General features: G+C 43.7%; 1 protein-coding gene across 1 annotated transcript in view; it reads right to left on the bottom strand.

Moving 5' to 3' along the window:
- Nucleotides 1–17,747, bottom strand: part of MAN1A1 (mannosidase alpha class 1A member 1) — a 466,871-nt gene that overhangs the window by 51,226 nt on the left and 397,898 nt on the right. The window contains exons 9-10 of the mRNA XM_085611277.1: nucleotides 6,298–6,517; nucleotides 233–405 (exon numbers count right to left, since the gene is read on the bottom strand). Coding sequence (XP_085467403.1) covers nucleotides 233–405; nucleotides 6,298–6,517 — 393 coding nt within the window. The remainder of the gene's footprint in view (nucleotides 1–232; nucleotides 406–6,297; nucleotides 6,518–17,747) is intronic.

Below are 17,747 nucleotides of genomic sequence, written 5' to 3'. Positions count from 1 at the left end.
AGCCATCACAATTGTGGATACGATGAGAACGGTGAGTTAAATCTGATTTGCTTAAAATTAAGCATCATGAGAAAAATTGTTAGTGTACTAGCTACTGTAAATGGGCTGTTGCCCACAACAGCTATTCTGTAAACTGTTAAATTGATCAGTATTATCAATTAAAAACAATTAAACAACCAAAATCACTTTTCCCATTTTACAACAGTTAAAAACAGAAAAACAGTGTACGTACCTCAACAGCTTCCCAGCCCCACTGTCGGTATTTGGGGTCGTGAGTGAATCGCCACATATACATATAGGTTTCAATAACTTCTGGCCGCAAGATGTAATACTTTTCATTTTGCCTTGTGGCAATGGCTTCAACCCCACCATCAAACCTGAAGGCCTCTGGTCCTAATTTCATAGCTAAAAAGGGAAAAATTGCCAATATAGTTACAAAATGTACTGAGTGTTCGCACTTAATATATTTGAACATATATGTTAAGGACAATGAAAGATCTTTTGATGAAGACGATTTCAATACAAACTTCGGCTCTAGTTAAAGTTTTTAATGCTAGCAGCTGAGCGTTGGAATCTCAACATGTATTCATTTATTATTTCTTTCATGACATGATAAAGGCTATACCTCTGGCGTTGTGTTTTTATTTAAGTATCAGTTTTTCCAATCAGCAAATGAATGTAAAAATGCCCAGGCACACACTAATCAACAAATGACAAAAAAAAAGCCAAGAGGGAAAACAAGGTCCACATTAACATTACTAGTAAATATACCAGAGCAGCTCAAGAATCCGTACTAAGGCATAGACAAAGCGTTTGCAAATTAAATGCACCTTTAAAAAATAAAAACAACAAAAAAACACAAACCCTTTAAAAAGGACAGTTCTAATACCTAGATTTGCCTTGGAAAATAATTGAGCTCTTGAAATGTCTTAACGTTTATCAAGTAAGAAGAGCTAATGCTCATTTCAGGATGTGAAAGTAGATATGAGGAAAGATAACGTACAAGACAACAACCACACAAATCTCACTAAAAAGTGGTTTTTCTTGCCAAGAAATATAGCTTTATTTACTGGCGGGTAATTTATGGCATTTATAATTCAGCACAAACACCAGATGGCTCTGAAAACGTCTGGACGCATAGGAGTCAAATACTTTTATAACTAAAACGGCGTTATGCGTCTGTGAACATTGTCCTACTCTTGGCCTGAGATTGCGAGTCCCTAGCAAGAGCGGAATAGGATCTCAGTTTCTTTGTGTGGGCTTTATTTCTCAATGTATATGTTATTCGCAATGGTTTCTCAGCAACATATGCTACTGGTAACTTGCCGAAATCCCCCCCCAAAATACCCAACCATAAAGAGATCAGGGATTATGAACTCAAAGGGGAAGTATGCTGGTTGGCGAAACACACTAGTCCCTTCGTCAAAGGACAAGTGAACGGTTAACGAAGCCAGCAAGGATGCGGTGAAGGACGGCGACAGGCAGCTAGGATTCCAAATACATTACAGAAGAGACAAATTACAGCAAGAAATGGTCTTCAAAAATCAGTGTTGCCTGAATGAACTTGGTACCTACATTAGGTACTCGGGGGGAGGGTCACTACATTTTAGGGAATCTGGGGGCGCTAATTTTTAGGGAACAGTTTCTTGAAAAGGGGCGATCACATTTGGAAACTGCAGACATAGGGGGGAGGGGAATACAGGAGGCCCAACTGATTCAAACATACCATTAGGGAACATTAATATTTAGTCGAAGGGTCCTTCTCCACCCCCAGGCCCAAACATCTCCAAAACTGGTCGTCCCAATTCAAGAGTCATTTGAATGTTCACCTAACACCCACTCACAATCAATAGGACAACACACAGACACGCACTGAGGAAGCCCCTATTTGGCTTAACAAGGGCAATGCAGCACTCCACAGGAGACAGTAGTTACAGGCTCCGTGTCAGTCATAGTCCGACCATGGTGCAATCATATTCTTGACCCTAAAATGCTTTCTATCCTCATGAACGCTTCCTAGGGTGAGACTAGACTAGTTGGACTTCAAATGCATTGTGCCTCCGGGGCCGCACTTCCCTAGAGATGCAGTTTTCAATCGGACTCCATTTGTCTTTGGAGTATGGTAGCACATCTCCCTTCAGCCGGGCATGTAGGTTGAATATTGGCAGGAGGGTAGAGCTACAATGTTTCTCCAGATTCTAAGCTTGTGGTCACATTTACCAGGGGAACAGCATATGGAGTGCTACACAACAGCAACAGGCTGTGTGCAAATCAAATATCCTTTGGTGCTGGTGCAGTGGCCAGATTTTAAATAGAGAGAACTGGTCTAGACGGTCTGTTCTTATTCAGTTCTAAGGAGCACTGTGAGAAAGCCAGAGATGAGGAAAATGCAAGCTTTGCTGACAGTTCATAATTTTGTCTATTCGAGTGCAGGGAACATCTTCCCACAAAACTGGTCGAGATGGAGATAGCACCACATGGTCAAAGGTATGTTTCTTCAATGAGACATTGGCCATACATTCTGAGCACTATCTATTCTGTGTTGAAACTCCTACACATGGAAGGGGGCACTATGGTGTGTATTTGGCACGGCACAGTGGAAACAGATAAAACTTTAGTTGGTGTCAGGCAGATCTGGAGACAACTGCTTAGATAACCAACACAGTTCTCGTCTCTCTTCTAGAAAAGCCCTGACCTGACTGGAAGCTAATGCATTTTTTTCAAACCTTCACAGATGGTACATGGGGAATGTCCACAAATGTAGAGGGGGAAAACAATCTTGTGCTGCAGTCTCCATGCTCTTGTGGAGGTCACAACATACAGCACAAGTTCAGACGGGCATGCAACAGAAACGAGACATGCATTGCTCAGACGCCAGGTCATAAGGCCCTTAGGATCTTAATTTCACCAAATCAAACGTCTATCAACTAGACTAAATGAGTATTTAAAACCTACCACTCAGGCTAACGGGAACAACAATCTGGTCTTGGTGATTTGGACAAATTAATTCTACTAACCACCTTTTCACACTGACTAGTTTTATCCCTTCGAATGTAACTAAATTGCCCAAGCCTATAATAAAGGCTTGTTTGCCACTCAATTGCACCAAGTACTATTTTCACAGATTCAGAGTAGCTAAGATAACAGTTACATCAGTCTGCCCTTAGAAGCTGGATAACTATGTGGATGCCAGAAATAAATAAATTTACATATAAATTCCCACCACATAGGCGTGTTAAACCAGGGTTTCTAGTATCTCTAATTTGTACATGGCAGATCATGAAAGATAGTTGTGTACGACAAATACCAATCCATTACGGCTTGGAACATATCCATTACAAGCTATTTTCTATGCTCTTAGTTATCCCATTGCATAGTCAGACTAGGATACAATACAGCCTGGGCACGATCTTCACATTCTGAATAAAGCAGCATGACAATTAACACTGCAAAGATAAAATTTGTGGCATTCACTGATGGCTGTAAATGCAGGGGAGGCAGACTTAATGACCAACTTTTAACTATTTCATGGTTCCACATATGGAAAGCATTTATTCGATGATGAACTTGACTAGAAAATCTAGATGGCAGTGGCGCAGCATGGACTATGAAATGTGAGAATGCTTTATTCTAATACATGTTATGGGGATTATTTCAGCCTCTCAAACTTGATTACAGAGCAAAAACAGTTCCGATCTTGACCAGCAGCACTCCAGTTTGGTGGTCTGAAAGTACACTCGCCTTGGATACAGTAGAGGATCCTCTGTGAAAATTAACTTTAGGCCTTCAAATTCAATACCAGTTCAAGCCATAAGACTTGACCTCAAGCTAACATCTGTGAATGCAGTAAAGCCAAAGGCACTACAGAAAGTGTTTTTCAATTGGTACGACATTCATAATGGTACTATAAAGTTATTGTTGATTTATTTTTCAAAGCAGTATCTGAATGAGTGGCAGGGACAAGGTTTCTTTGTACTCAAAAATATTGAATTGACATACCTAAGCCCCAATTGGAGATAATTATAAAGATGGCTGGAATAGAAAAATACTATTAACCACACTTAGGCAGCAAAAGCTGCTGTAGGTAAGTGCGGTGGGGCCGGCTGAGGGGGGATTTCGAGAGCAGACCTCAAGGGAAAATGAAATAAATACATTTTACCTCGTGGTCGTCTCTCGAAATCCCCCCCAGCCAGCCGGCCCTACTGCTCTTACCTGCAGGGGCCTCGGCTGCACTTATGCACTATCTATGGCGGGTGGGCGGCTCTTTGAGACAAAAGTCCTGGCAATGTCCTCCAGGTTCAGGCAAGGTGGATAGAGGAGTTGGAGGAACCCATATTAGAGCGGGAGTGAGTAAAAGTATATGAAGGAGTTCGAGAGGTGAGCTCCAATGCCCGTTTTAAGTTAATTCAATAGAATATAGTGCACAAGGAATATCTAACTCCATACAGGGCAAGTAAAATTTACCCGGGGTGATCAGACGCTTGCCCTACATGTGGAGAAGCAGCAGCACGCTTCGTGCATATAGTATGGGAGTGCTGCAGCAGTCTGAACCAATTGGGGGGGCGGGGGTGGAACTTATACATGCGGCGCCCGGACGACTCTGCTCTATTGAATCTAACACCCACCCTGAAACAGAAAAACTGAGTAGGAGGTTCGTGCTCCTGGGGTTGGTGTTTGCAAAGCGGAGAATAGCAATCTCGTGGCTTAGACCGACTCCACCGCCTTTAAGCAGATGGAATAGATATGAAAGAGTGGGCAACAGCTGAACTGGTTCGGATGACACACATTAGGAAAGATGATAGACTTGGAGGATGCGCTACATGGTCCACGATGCTTGCAGATTTGAAGGATCCCCTGGATGGAGAGGTAGAGGTGAGGTATTTACAACAAACCCCGGAGCAGGAAATGGGATAGGTGGAACAATGTGTGGCACTTCGAACAGATGGTTATGAAATTATAGACGTGAACACAGTTACTGGGCAAGTAGACACGAAGAGCGGGTGGGAAGGGGGGAATTAAGTTTATTTCCTGTTAATTATTTGTTTTCCTTGGAACTGACAGTTGTCATGTCAACAGCTGGATAAGCACAGCACCGAGTAGATCAAAGTGGCAACCTTTCCCTTCCTTTCCTTGAGAGTGGCAGTCACCCCTCCTCACTTGCATCATTTAGCTTATAATCTTGTTCTCTGACTCTGGACCATTCAGACCGGTCTTGTGACGCACTGGGATCAGTCATTTTGCTAGAAGGGTATGTGTCCTCATATCTAACATAGGTGCGCTGTGCCCATGATTTGGGCAACATTTGTGCAGATGAAGTGGACTGTCTATGCGCTGCCAGCAACTGTTTCTCTTTGTTGAACTATCGAATAGTGTTTTTCTGTCCACTTGCCTTCGCCTTATGGTAATATGGACTAAAATAACCCAGGCAGAAAGTAAAGGAGGATCCTGGAGAGAAAGGCCAGAAACACCTCAAGTGTAGGAAGGCTACCAGTGAAATGTTGCAAATTATCCTCACAAAGGTCATAGGAAAAGGTGAAGTGAAGCTAGGCTTAGTTCAATCCCCAAAGGACCCCAAGCAGGTAGTATCTCATCTCACCCTCTGACTCTTTATAATTTAAATGATAGAAGACAGATTGTTGACCTCATATGGTCATATTTGAAATAATCATGTTACACACAAGATTAAAAAGTTCTGTACTTTATTTAAATATATATATGAAACTTCGACTTTTTTTTTAAAGGTTATTTACTTTATTCATAGAGCGATATCATATCTCACAATCTTGTTAAGATATGTCACTATTGTGACTGCAGACTCAGACAGAAAAATGCATGCCTTTTCATGTTAAGCATAACTTAAGTAGTAGCCTTGTGGTTGCGAGCAGGGACTATTCAACAGCTATGAGGTGTTGGAAATCTAAATTACAAATGATAGTAACAACCACATTATAAGAAATCGGCTCACATAAATCAGTTTCTTATAAGGCAAGCACAACAATGCTTTTAAGTCCAATAACTGGGATTTTAGAAAATAAAATCCAGCTGCCCCAAACACTTCACAGATCTTTTTAAATTCCCCTTAATAATTCACATGGACAGACCTTAAAGTAGGTCTTCTTTGAGGAGGCAGAACATCCTAACAGAACTGAAATATCAAAACAATTTTCCAGCAGTGCAAACCTCAAATTAAAATAATGTTGATTTAAAATATGAAAGAAGAAACAATGTTCTAGCTACTTCACTGATACAAACTACATAACTTATCACCTGCAGTTGCCTATTAGAACAAATACTTACGTGTGCGATCATAGGACTCATGACAGGTGCGTGTGATCTCTGCACCAAGTTCAATATGATGACCTGTTTTATCGCTGGGAGCGCCATCTGCTCCGAGTGCGTACATGCCACCGGCAAAACAGGTGAGGTGGCCCATTTTGTGCTCCAAGAGTCCCCCTTTCCATTCAGCAATGTAAGTCAGCCCGTTGCTAGATTTTCGAATTAGATGCTTTTCGATAGCCTGTGGGGTTACAAATTTCAAACATTTTAACACTGCTTTAAATAATTAGTCAATATACAGAGAAACATACCGCAAATAGTCTGTTACGGACTACTTCGGACAAAAAAATTAAATAAATTGATTACCAAATAGAACTTGCAGGTACCTAAAGCATCAATATATCCCCAAATGTGGGAGGGACTAAGCACCCACCATAGAAGTGTTAAACGAGTAAAGAGCTGGAGAGCAGTCTATCAATCTAGCCATCCATCAATCCATCATGATAGAGATCATGAGAACTATGGGATGGATAGCAGTCTAATCCGAAACCCATACGATCTTACGTAAGATACCAGCCAAAATGCATGCATCCAGCAAACTTAAAAGCATAATCATTAGCCCTCCTCCTTTAGTAAAATAAAGCACAGAGTTCGCAAGCACCACTATATTCTATGCCCAAGAGGGTTGCTTTAACAGAAGAGTGGTAATTCCACCCAAACTGTTAGACCGAGTGTAATGGCAGAACATGCCTACAAAGGAAAAAAATAACTAAGACAAGTGCATTCATTTCAAACAATCCAACCTAGATCTTCGATTATTACCATTATGAAACTGTGCCACACAGAACAGTGTTACAGCAGGACAGTTTGTCAATGCAAAAATTGATTACTAAACATAAGAAGTTTAAAATATTTGGCAGTAAATGAAAATACTTGGCAGATATGAAGCTTGGCTAGCTTTTTACATAAATGAAAAGCTTAAAACACTTGGCTTACAATGTATATTTAGGTCTTGGCACGCACACACTAACTGCTCTAAACGGGCGGGCTCCATCTACTCTGCATACTGGAGCCTCCCAGCTAAAGATTCTGAAAACCCCAAAGGCCGCAAACGTAACCCCGATGCAGGAGTGAAGAGGCTACTGGCCAGCCCTCAAACGATGTCATAGTAACCCCCGACTGCACTTGTCCTTCAAACGACCCCAATTAACATACTGGATAAACTCGCACTAACTTTATTCCGAGCGAACGTGAGCTTCCCGCGTGGTCTGTCGCTCTGGATACAATACGTGTAAGGAAGAGTGAAGCAGGGCTAATGTATTATTCAGTTCTTGGGCTGTCTGGACTTGTGGCCGATAGGAACAGAGATCGGATTACAAAATAATGTCCCAGAAAATCCTGCGATCCCCGAAGCGCGGACAGACATGTTCTGAAAAGCGTCATGATAAAAAGATATACAATTTGTATTCCAAGGAAGGCTATGTTGTGGAAAAATAAAGCCTACCGCTTGGGGGGCTTAACTGACTGCCAAACAGACAACATTTGCAAACAAAATGTTCACAAAAAGGAAAAATTAGTTTCCTGGCGTTTGCATTAATATGTTTCGAATAATTTTAACCGCGCAGTATGGCGGTTGGATAACCAGCAGGACAGCACAGGTTGACGGGCCTAACCACAAACTGTAAAACACAAAAATCAGATATCCTACACCTTTTACTAGGCTAACCCCAACGTGCTTCACCATAAAACATGGATGCCAGGAGCAGAGGCTACAAGGCCTTGCTACATGAATACTTACTAATGGCCTACACTTTATTCATCATTTCAGAAAATAAACGTTTTCATTTTTATAGCATAAACACTATCCAAAACAAGCCTACGTTTCCTATAGGTTACAATAATTCTTTGACGGTATGTGATTATTTTCCAGTACAACAAATCTCGCCCCATTCTGAAGCCACCCCCAACCCAGTTAGCCTCAAAAAGGCCTTGTGGAAATCGCCCGGTAGCTTTTAAGTTGGAGCCCAGTACAGAACTGTGTAGACGCACTGGGAAAACGCACATTTTTTAAAGGAGTGAGGACAGTCGAATAGCCTGGTGTTCAAGGTTGGCGGGAAATGCATGTTGTGTGGAAGAGGGGGAAGGCTAGTGCCTATCTAATGTTTTTCTGTGACTGCTACAACTAAAGTCACGATTACAGATTGCTTTACCAGCTTATAAATATCCGCAACTCTTTTGGGCTGCACATCTGGAAGGTGTTTGACACCTCCATGTGATAATTGTCATACCTGCAAAAGACATTTCTACCTGACCTTCTGTAATTAAAATGCATCTCAAATCTCAGACTGTCATGGACTGCATCCAAATGTACCACCTTTCTTATCCAATTCTACTCCAATAATATCTGGATTGTAGTGAGGTTGGAAGGTTCAGCAGCAATGAAACGAAACTTGGTTTAATTCGAAGGCTGTTAAGTCTGAAGACCTTTTTTTTTTAGGTCTTGCATAGGCAGCGCATGTGCTGTCTCTTCGAGATATGCTATATCCACTCTGTGGGCATACAGGCCGTCCATCGCTTTTCGTTCGTTTATTTGTACGTCCTTCCCAAAAGCTTGCTTCTGGATGGGTAATTGTTTTTTGTCCCTCCTTTTGGTGTCTTGCTCCCTCCCACGGAGCAGAAGCCTATTACCTGTATCCTTTCACTTTTGTCTATTTCTGTTCGTGTATGTGCACTATTTTTTTCCATTAGTTCCTTCAAGTCTGTTTTCAGTCGCTCAGCATTTGCTGTGACAAATGTTGCTGTGAGCTCCGTTTGTGTCTCGTCACATTTGCCAGATCGCCCCCACATCCCAATGTGGAGACCACCTCTGTATCTAAAGTTTGTGATGAGAAAACAATATTAACGTGAGAAGTAAACTGTATGGGTGTCTAATGTCAACCATTCATACTAAACTGAAACATAAAAAGTATAGAAAGTTGAAATACAAGTAGTTTCACACTCTAGGTCAAATTAGAGCACTAGGTAAAATTAGAGCACTAGAACTCTTAATGTGTGACTAGTCGGCCCCCCCACTCACCCTACAGGTCCAGCCTACCCCTCCCACCCCACCATGAGGGATGACCACTTTGTCTTCCCACGTATTAAAGTCTGTATGAGTGCGTGCATGTTCTTTGTTACAGATAAGGGTAGTAAATCACAAGAGGATTCCTACTGTATAGCTGTGGGAGTTTGTACGTTATAATTTTGAGCATTATTAATGTACAGAATATGGATTTACATTTAAATTTACATGTGTGCACTTACCTAATGTTTTTGCTTTTAACAGGATTTTGGTATGTCCTCTTAAAATGCCTTTTCTTTGCCTATTCTAACTACGCCTCAGTTAGGACTTGACGCCATCTTGTTCAAAATGGATGTCTCACCCTGCATGTTTACTGTTTATTTCTTTTTCTTTTAATTATTCTTTTTATTGAGAGTTCATAAAGACAAAATCAATGATACATAACACATTTATAATAGAATTAATACGGTACAGGGCACATTGGTGCAAAAACATTTTCAAATTGCATCAATTCGGAACTTGATTATGAAGTGCAGAGTGTAAAAATAAAAAGCATAATAAAGTTTCAACTATTCAGAGCAATTGTAAAGTGCAAGGTGCATAAGAAGAAACAATCTAGCAGACTGTTAGTTAAGATGATATAGTTAAGAATAAATGCTGTCAGAAAATATGATAGAAAAGACTAGGTTTCGAACACACTCCAAAACTTCTCATATTTCTTCAGTGCCCCTGATCTCAGTGCATATTTCCTTTCCCTGCCCTGGATTCGTAGTAGTTTTGCCTTCCAAGCCTGAAAGGTTGGTACTTTATCGGTTTTCCAGGACTGCAAAATAAGGGATTTGGCTATTAGGGAGGCTATGAAAAGGGACTCATCATATGGAGTGTGGCTCATAGAGCAGCCTAGTACAGGAATTAAATCGTCAAACATTATAGTGGCTTTAAGCTCCAGGGAGAGGTATTTTTCAATTTCCTTCCAGAATGGCTGAATTTTAAGACATTCCCAGACAATATGTTTCCAGTTCCCTTTATCCTCACACCGGAAACATTTATCAGCAACTAGGGGGAAGATACTGTGGAGATAGGAGGGAGTTCTTTAGATCAATCATTTATTATAAAATTGCATGCGTCTAAAATTAGCGCCGCGAAATATTTTATTAAATTTATTTATTTTATCCCATACATACTGGTTGATTTCAATATTTTCCCTCTTCTTCCACCTCTCAATGATCCTACTGGAGGATTCCAGCCCTTTGTCCTCTTTTAATAATTTGATCCAAATACTCATCTTTTTTTGAATTTTATTATTCAAAGCTGTCGAGATAATTTCTTTGTGGTATAGATTTCCTATATCCAACTCTTTAAGCCTTGGATTTAGCATACAGAAAGACCAATTCAAGGTGGAATAAGAGAGGTGTATCTGTCTGGAGATTTCATCCCATGACTTCCACCTATTTCCGGTAAGGAAGACTTCAATCTTTACAAAGCCATTTTCTTTCCAGAGATTTATTGTTTTACTGTCCATACCTCCCTCTCCTCCCAAATTAAAGTTGTTCAAATCCGTTGTATTACTTATTCTAGGAATAGAGTAAAATTTCAAAAACTGAATTTTCTGTTTGAAAATCTACTGGAGGGATTTGTAACAAACTTTCTTTGGATCTTTCGTCGTTCTAATCGGGTCGGTTATTTTTACTTCTGACAGCATCTTCTTCATAAAAAAATTGTCTGCCTCGTTAGTGTCGGAGAAAAAAAACCTAAAACTGTGATGTGCAAAGGATGCAAAGTAATATTCTCTAATATTTGGAAGGGACAACCCTCCTTGAACAGAAGGAAGGTATAAAGTGTTGCATGCAAGCCTCGGAGATTTTTTGGCCCAGAGAAGAGGAAATCAGGGCATCCACTTTAAAAAAAAAAAAAAAGAGACCTGCATTACACAAGGTAGAGCATCGAATAAAAAATTAAAAAGAGGTAGAACCGACATTCGTATTAGTGCTGCTCGCCCCATTAAAGACAGGGGTAATAAATTCCAACTCTCTAAAAGAGACCCAACCTTAACAGGAGGTGAGAAGTTCAATGAAAACAGATCTTCCAGATTGTCCGATATGAATATTTCCAAATACCTCTTTGGGAATGGGTTATATATTTGCCTAAATTCTGGTATTAAAGTGTTTACTGTTTATTTCTGTTGCACACAGAAAAGCAAAATCATACTGGTTTATTTCTGAATGACGTTCTTGCTGTTATTGAACACTTTCAATATGGGCTCAGTTATGTTTCTACTGCTTAAGCTCTCACTGCCTGCTGTATCGCATTCATGTAGAATAATCCATTGTGATTTTAGTAACTAGTTTGTTCTGCTATCTCTGGATGGGTTCAATGTAGCTAAAGTAAAAGTTACTTACCTTCAGTAACGTACATCTGGTAAAGACAGTCTACCCGCAGATTTGTTAATTTTTTTAATTCTCCCAAGGCACCAGGCTGGATCTGGAAAATGTCCCCAAGTGACTGCGTAGTACGACTCCACGATGACGTAGACTGCATAGTACCATACCATGCAATTTATAAAGCGCTCGGCTACCACCAACGGCAGTGTCCCGGCACTGAGTGGTCAGAAAGGGAGGGAAGGGACACACTAGGGCAATTCAAACAGCCATGTTTTCAAAGCCTTCCTAAAAGTAGGTTCCGATTCTGCTTTACGCAGATGGTAAGGCATAGCATTCCAGAGAGCTGCCGTTCTCACTGCAAAGGCTCGCCGGCCCATCCTGGCTTTAGAGAAGCGAGGGTTATGGAGAAGCATCTGAGAGTTAGAACGCAAGGTCCTAGACTGATGGTATTTCTGAAGTCTGTTTAAGGTATCCTGGACTTCTATCTCTTGTGGCTCTAAAAGCAAGAGACAGTGCCTTAACCCCTTCGATGCTCATGACGGAACGGTTCCGTCATGAGCATCGGTTGGGCTGTGCTCATGACGGAACCGTTCCGTCATGAGGACAGCCCCCGGGGGAAGCGCTGGCGCTCCCCCCCTTGTGCCTCGATCTTGCCCCCCTTTACGGGGGTGGCAGCGGAAGAGCTTCCGCTGCCACCCCCGACCCCCCCCGAGCCCCCCCACGCTTTCTGATGACGTCAGCGCGCACAGCGCGCGCCGGCGTCATCAGGAAGCGTTGGACGCGCTGGAATCCATTTCTTCCAGCGCGTCCAAGGGGAGCAGAGGTAGGTATTTGGCGTCTGGTGGGGGCCGCGGCGGTGAAATCTCTAGTATTGAGGCATCGGGGGAGAGGAAAGAGTATTTCCTCTCCCCCGATGTCTCAATACAGGGCATTCCTGCTCCACGATCGCGCACAGCGTCGCGATCGTGGAGTAGGGATGCCCCACTAGACACCAGGGATTTTGTATTTTGAGTTTGGGAAGCGACCCCTTAGGCAAGGGTCGCTTCCTTGGGGACGAAAATTTGGCAAAGTCTTTTCTGCCCCCCCTGGGGGCAGATCGGCCCGCTTTCTGCGCGTTTCTGCCCCCAGGGGGGGCAGAAAAGCCCACTAGACACCAGGGATGTTGTTTTTACTATGTAGGAAGCGACCCCTTGGGCAAGGGTCGCTTCCTTGGGGGCAAAATTTGTGGAAGTCTTTTCTGCCCCCCCTGGGGGCAGATCGGTCCGCTTTCTGCGCGTTTCTGCCCCCGGGGGGGGCAGAAAAGCCCACTAGACACCAGGGATATCGTTTATGCTATGTAGGAAGCGACCCCTTAGGCAAGGGTCGCTTCCTTGGGGGGCCAAATAATTTGAAGACTTTTCTGCCCCCCCTGGGGGCAGATCGGTCTTCTTTCTGCCCGTTTCTGCCCCTAGGGGGGGCAGAAAAGCCCACTAGACACCAGGGATGTCTATTTCGTTATGTAGGAAGCGACCCCTTGGGCAAGGGTCGCTTCCTAGGGTGGTAAAGTGATTAGGAGACTTTTCTGCCCCCCCTGGGGGCAGATCGGTCGTCTTTCCGCCCGTTTCTGCCCCCAGGGGGGGCAGAAAAGCCCACTAGACACCAGGGATGTCTTTTTCTTTATGTAGGAAGCGACCCCTTGGGCAAGGGTCGCTTCCTTTGCGGCCTAATTATTTAGAATACTTTTCTGCCCCCCCTGGGGGCAGATTGGTCGTCTTTCTGTCCGTTTCTGCTCCTTGGGGGGGGGCAGAAAAGCCCACTAGACACCAGGGATATAAATATTATTGTAGGAAGCGACCCCTTGGGCAAGGGTCGCTTCCTTGGGCCCCTAAATGTTTTGAAGACTTTTCTGCCCCCTCTGTGGGCAGATCGGTTTTATTTTTTTGCCGTTTCTGCTCCCATTGGAGGCACAAAAGCCCACTAGACACCAGGGAATTAGTTCAATTAGAAATAGAAGTGACCCCTCGCTTCCAGGGTGCAATTTGTTATATGTATTTGGCTCACCTGCCCCGGGACTGAATAGCCTTTTTTTTCCTGCTGTTTTCTGCCTGACCTGGCACACAAACCGATTGACCATTTGGGTAGTGACATGGCATGTTATAATGTTTATTGTTATATTTTTTGTGATTTCCAATTGTAATGTTTTTTTTGTTTACTTTTTTGTTCTAGGTGAAGGCTTTTCTTCTGTTCACGGTGACGTTTTGGTTCTGGTGGTTTTGCTGTTTGTGTAGTTTGGTAAGAGACTGTTTTTTTGTACAATGCAAATGTGTTTGATTTCTCTGCCTGTTTTTTTTTGCAAATGGTGTAATAATAGCAGTATGTTTGGTTTTTGAGTTTCAAAAACTTTTTGCATTGGTGCACGATGTGTATTTTGTTGTCTTGTGAGTAATTTGTTTTTTTTTCTTCTTTCTAGTTTGATATCGTTGGTCTTTGCTGTGTCACTGCAGAGTTTGTTTCTGGTGAGTGTAGCTGTCTCTTTTGATTTTGGATTGTATAGTTTTTGAGTACATTGATCTTATTGATATAAGGTACACATTTCTTTACTTACTTGGTTTGCACATTGTTGGTTGTTGTTGACTTGTTTGTGCAGTCTTCCATCTTAGTAGGTATAATGGCTAGCCGCAGGATGACTGCTCAGCAGGTTGTTGGTTTGCTGTTTGAGTCTTCCTCTGATATTGGGTCAGAGACTGACTCTGCTTCTGAGGGAGAGGGGGCAGGGGACGATTCTGGCAGTGAGTTTTCTCTCCGTATGGGGTCATCGGATGATGAAGATACTCTTAGTGCGGATGAAGTGCCTGTGTTAGAGGAGGAGACTGATGTGCCGATAGTGCGGCAAGAGGCATCTGGGCTGCAGCCTGCGGCTGCAAGGCTTCCCGTTGGTGTAGTGCGGCAAGAGACATCTGGGCTGCAGGCTGGGACTGCAAGGCTTCCCGTTGGTGTAGTGCGGCAAGAGGCATCTGGGCTGCAGGCTGGGGCTGCAAGCCTTTCCGTTGGTGTAGTGCGGCAAGAGACATCTGGGCTGCAGGCTGGGGCTGCAAGTCTTCCCGTTGAAAGTGATGACCTCTGGGTTGCCCCTGGCATGGTGCAGCCGGAATTTCCTGAGTTTACTGGTGTTCCAGGGTCTAGAGTGAATACCGAGAACTTTTTGCCTGTAAATTTTTTTCAGTTGTTTATGGACGATGTGTTTTTGGCAGAGATTGTTGAGCAGACTAATTTGTATGCCGAACAGTTTTTGAGGGACAACAGTGCCAGTCTTAAGCCACACTCTAGAGCTACCCGGTGGACTCCCACAAATGTTGAAGAGATGAAGAAGTTCTTGGGTTTAACTTTTTTGATGGGCTTGCTAAGGAAGCCATCATTGGCTTCATATTGGTCTAGCAGTCCCTTGATGGCAACGTCTATTTTTCCGGCAGTCATGAGTCGTGACAGGTATTTGCTTCTGCTTCGGATGATGCACTTTGTAGATAATGGTTTAGCGTTGCCACGAGATCACCCTGATTGTGACCGTCTTTTTAAGATTAGGCCTGTCCTTGATCACTTTGTTGATCGATTTTCTGAGATTTATGCCCCTGGTAGAGAAATTGCAGTGGATGAGTCTTTGGTGTTGTTCAAGGGCCGCTTGGTTTTTAGGCAATACATTCCTAGTAAGAGGGCACGCTATGGAATAAAGCTGTATATGCTGTGTGACAGTCGGACTGGATATGTCTCTAATTTCAGGGTGTACACCGGTAAGGAATCTAGGTTTAACCTCCCTGGTTGTCCGTCCACTTTTGGAGTGACTGAGAAAATTGTTTGGGAACTTGGAAGAGGATTTTTTAACAAAGGCCACCATTTATATGTAGATAACTTCTACACTGGTGTACGGTTGTTCAGGGAATTGGCCAAAGTGGACACTTTTGCTTGTGGCACAGTCCGCTGTAACCGTAAAGGTTTTCCGAAAGAACTTGTTTGTCAAAAGCTTGTGCGGGGACAGTGCAGTGCGTTGCGTTGCCAGGAGCTTCTTGCTGTGAAGTTTACAGACAGGAGAGATGTCTACATGCTGACTTCCATCCATGATGAAAGCACTGCACCTGTGACTGTTTGGGGTCAGGTCGCTGAAGCGCGCAAACCTGTATGTGTTTTAGACTATAATAGGTACATGGGTGGTGTTGACAGAGTAGATCAGAGGTTGGAACCTTACACTGCTCTTCGTAAGGCTTACATTTGGTACAAGAAGTTGGCTATCCATCTTTTCCACTTGGCAATGTTTAATGCTTTTGTTGTGTTCCAGGATTCTTGCCCTGAGTCAAAGATGACTTTTGTTAAGTTTCAGGAGTCTGTAATAGGCAGCCTTGTTGTAGTGGAACAGGCAAGTGTTCCTAGAGTTGGACTGGTGGAGGATGTTGCTAGATTGAAAGAACGCCACTTTCCAGATCACATTCCTCCCACACCCGCAAAAGATTTTCCCAGTAGGAGATGTAGAGTCTGTTGGCGAAGAGGTTTGCGGAAGGAGAGTCGTATGTACTGCCCCGATTGTCCCTCTCATCCTGCACTGTGTCTCTCTGCTTGTTTTAGAGCGTACCACACGCGAAAGAATTTTTGGGAGGATTCTTGAGAGGTAAAGTGAACTGCCTGGTCTGTATTCTTTGGATAATTTGATTCTGTTTCAATGTTGGTGTTAGTGCAATGTATTTAGTTGCTGATTTTCTGTTAGAAGATTTGTATCTATTTGCAATTTGTTTGTGTTTTTATTTTTTTCTAAAAAAATCCAAAATGTGATGGCGGTGTGTGTAGGCTTGCGCTTGGCTGTTGGTGTGTGTGGACTGGCACTTGGTTGGTGGTGTGCGTGGAATGGTGCTTGGCTGACGGTGTGCGTGGACTGGCGGTGTGCATGGACTGGCGGTGTGCGTGGACTGGTGCGTGGCTGGTGGTGTGCGTGGAATGGTGCTTGGCTGGCGGTGTGCGTGGACTGGTGCGTGGCTGGTGGTGTGCGTGGAATGGTGCTTGGCTGGCGGTGTGCGTGGAATGGTGCTTGGCTGGTGGTGTGCGTGGAATGGTGCTTGGCTGGCGCTGTGCGTGGACTGGTACTTGGCTGGCAGTGTGTGTGGACTGGTGGTGTGTGCGGACTGGTGTTTGGCTGGTGGTGTCCGTGGACTGGAGCTTGGCTGGTGGTGTCCGTGGACTGGAGCTTGTCTGGTGGTGTGTGTGGACTGGAGCTTGGCTGGCGGTGTGCGTGGAATGGTGCTTGTCTGGTGGTGTCCGTGGACTGGAGCTTGGCTGGCGGTGTAGGTGGATTGGCTGCCGGTGTGCCTGGACTGGCGATTGGATGGCGGTGTGCCTGGACTGGCGCTTGGCTAGCGGTGTGCGTGGACTGGCGTTTGGCTAGCGGTGTGTGTCGACCGGTGCTTGGCTGGCTGTGTGTGAGTAGTGACTTTATGCTGGTCACTACACACACTGCTAGCTGAGTGCCACTCCACGCAATCCTTCAGCCTGTGTAGTTGCTGTGTCTGGATTGTGGGCGTGTGAAAGTGATGGGCCCTTGAATGGCGCTGTGTGCCGGTGTGAGTTTTGTTATGTGATGGGCCCGCGGCTGGCGGTGTGAATGGTTTTGTATGTCTCACACGTATGAAAGGTGTATGAATGGCCTGTAAAGAGGTTGGTGCCTTGTCGTGGCTTTACAGCTCACGAGCTGAGAGTCAATGGTTCAGTTTCTTGCCCTTTCAATTATTACCAGTGCATTTCATGTTTTGTGAAATCACTTGGTAATACAATTTTATCTACTGAACCATCACTCACCCTCGTGCCAAATCCAACCAGTATGTGTGTGTGCTTGCGGGTTAGATGACTGTGCAGTAATATTTGTCTTTCTGAAGCAGGGTGTACCTTGTCCCTTTTTGGTGATTTTTGTACTGTGTTGCTTTTGTACCTGGTGGTGCGAATGGTCTTGTTTGTATCACGTATGAAAGGTGTGTGAATGGCCTGTAAAGCGGTTGGTGCCTTGACGTGGCTTTACA

Source organism: Triturus cristatus, chromosome 6 (genome assembly GCF_964204655.1).
Source record: "Triturus cristatus chromosome 6, aTriCri1.1, whole genome shotgun sequence".
In the NCBI taxonomy this organism is placed as follows: domain Eukaryota; kingdom Metazoa; phylum Chordata; class Amphibia; order Caudata; family Salamandridae; genus Triturus; species Triturus cristatus.
Note: the sequence above shows the minus strand (reverse complement) of the source record. Positions and strands in the feature narration are given on the sequence as shown.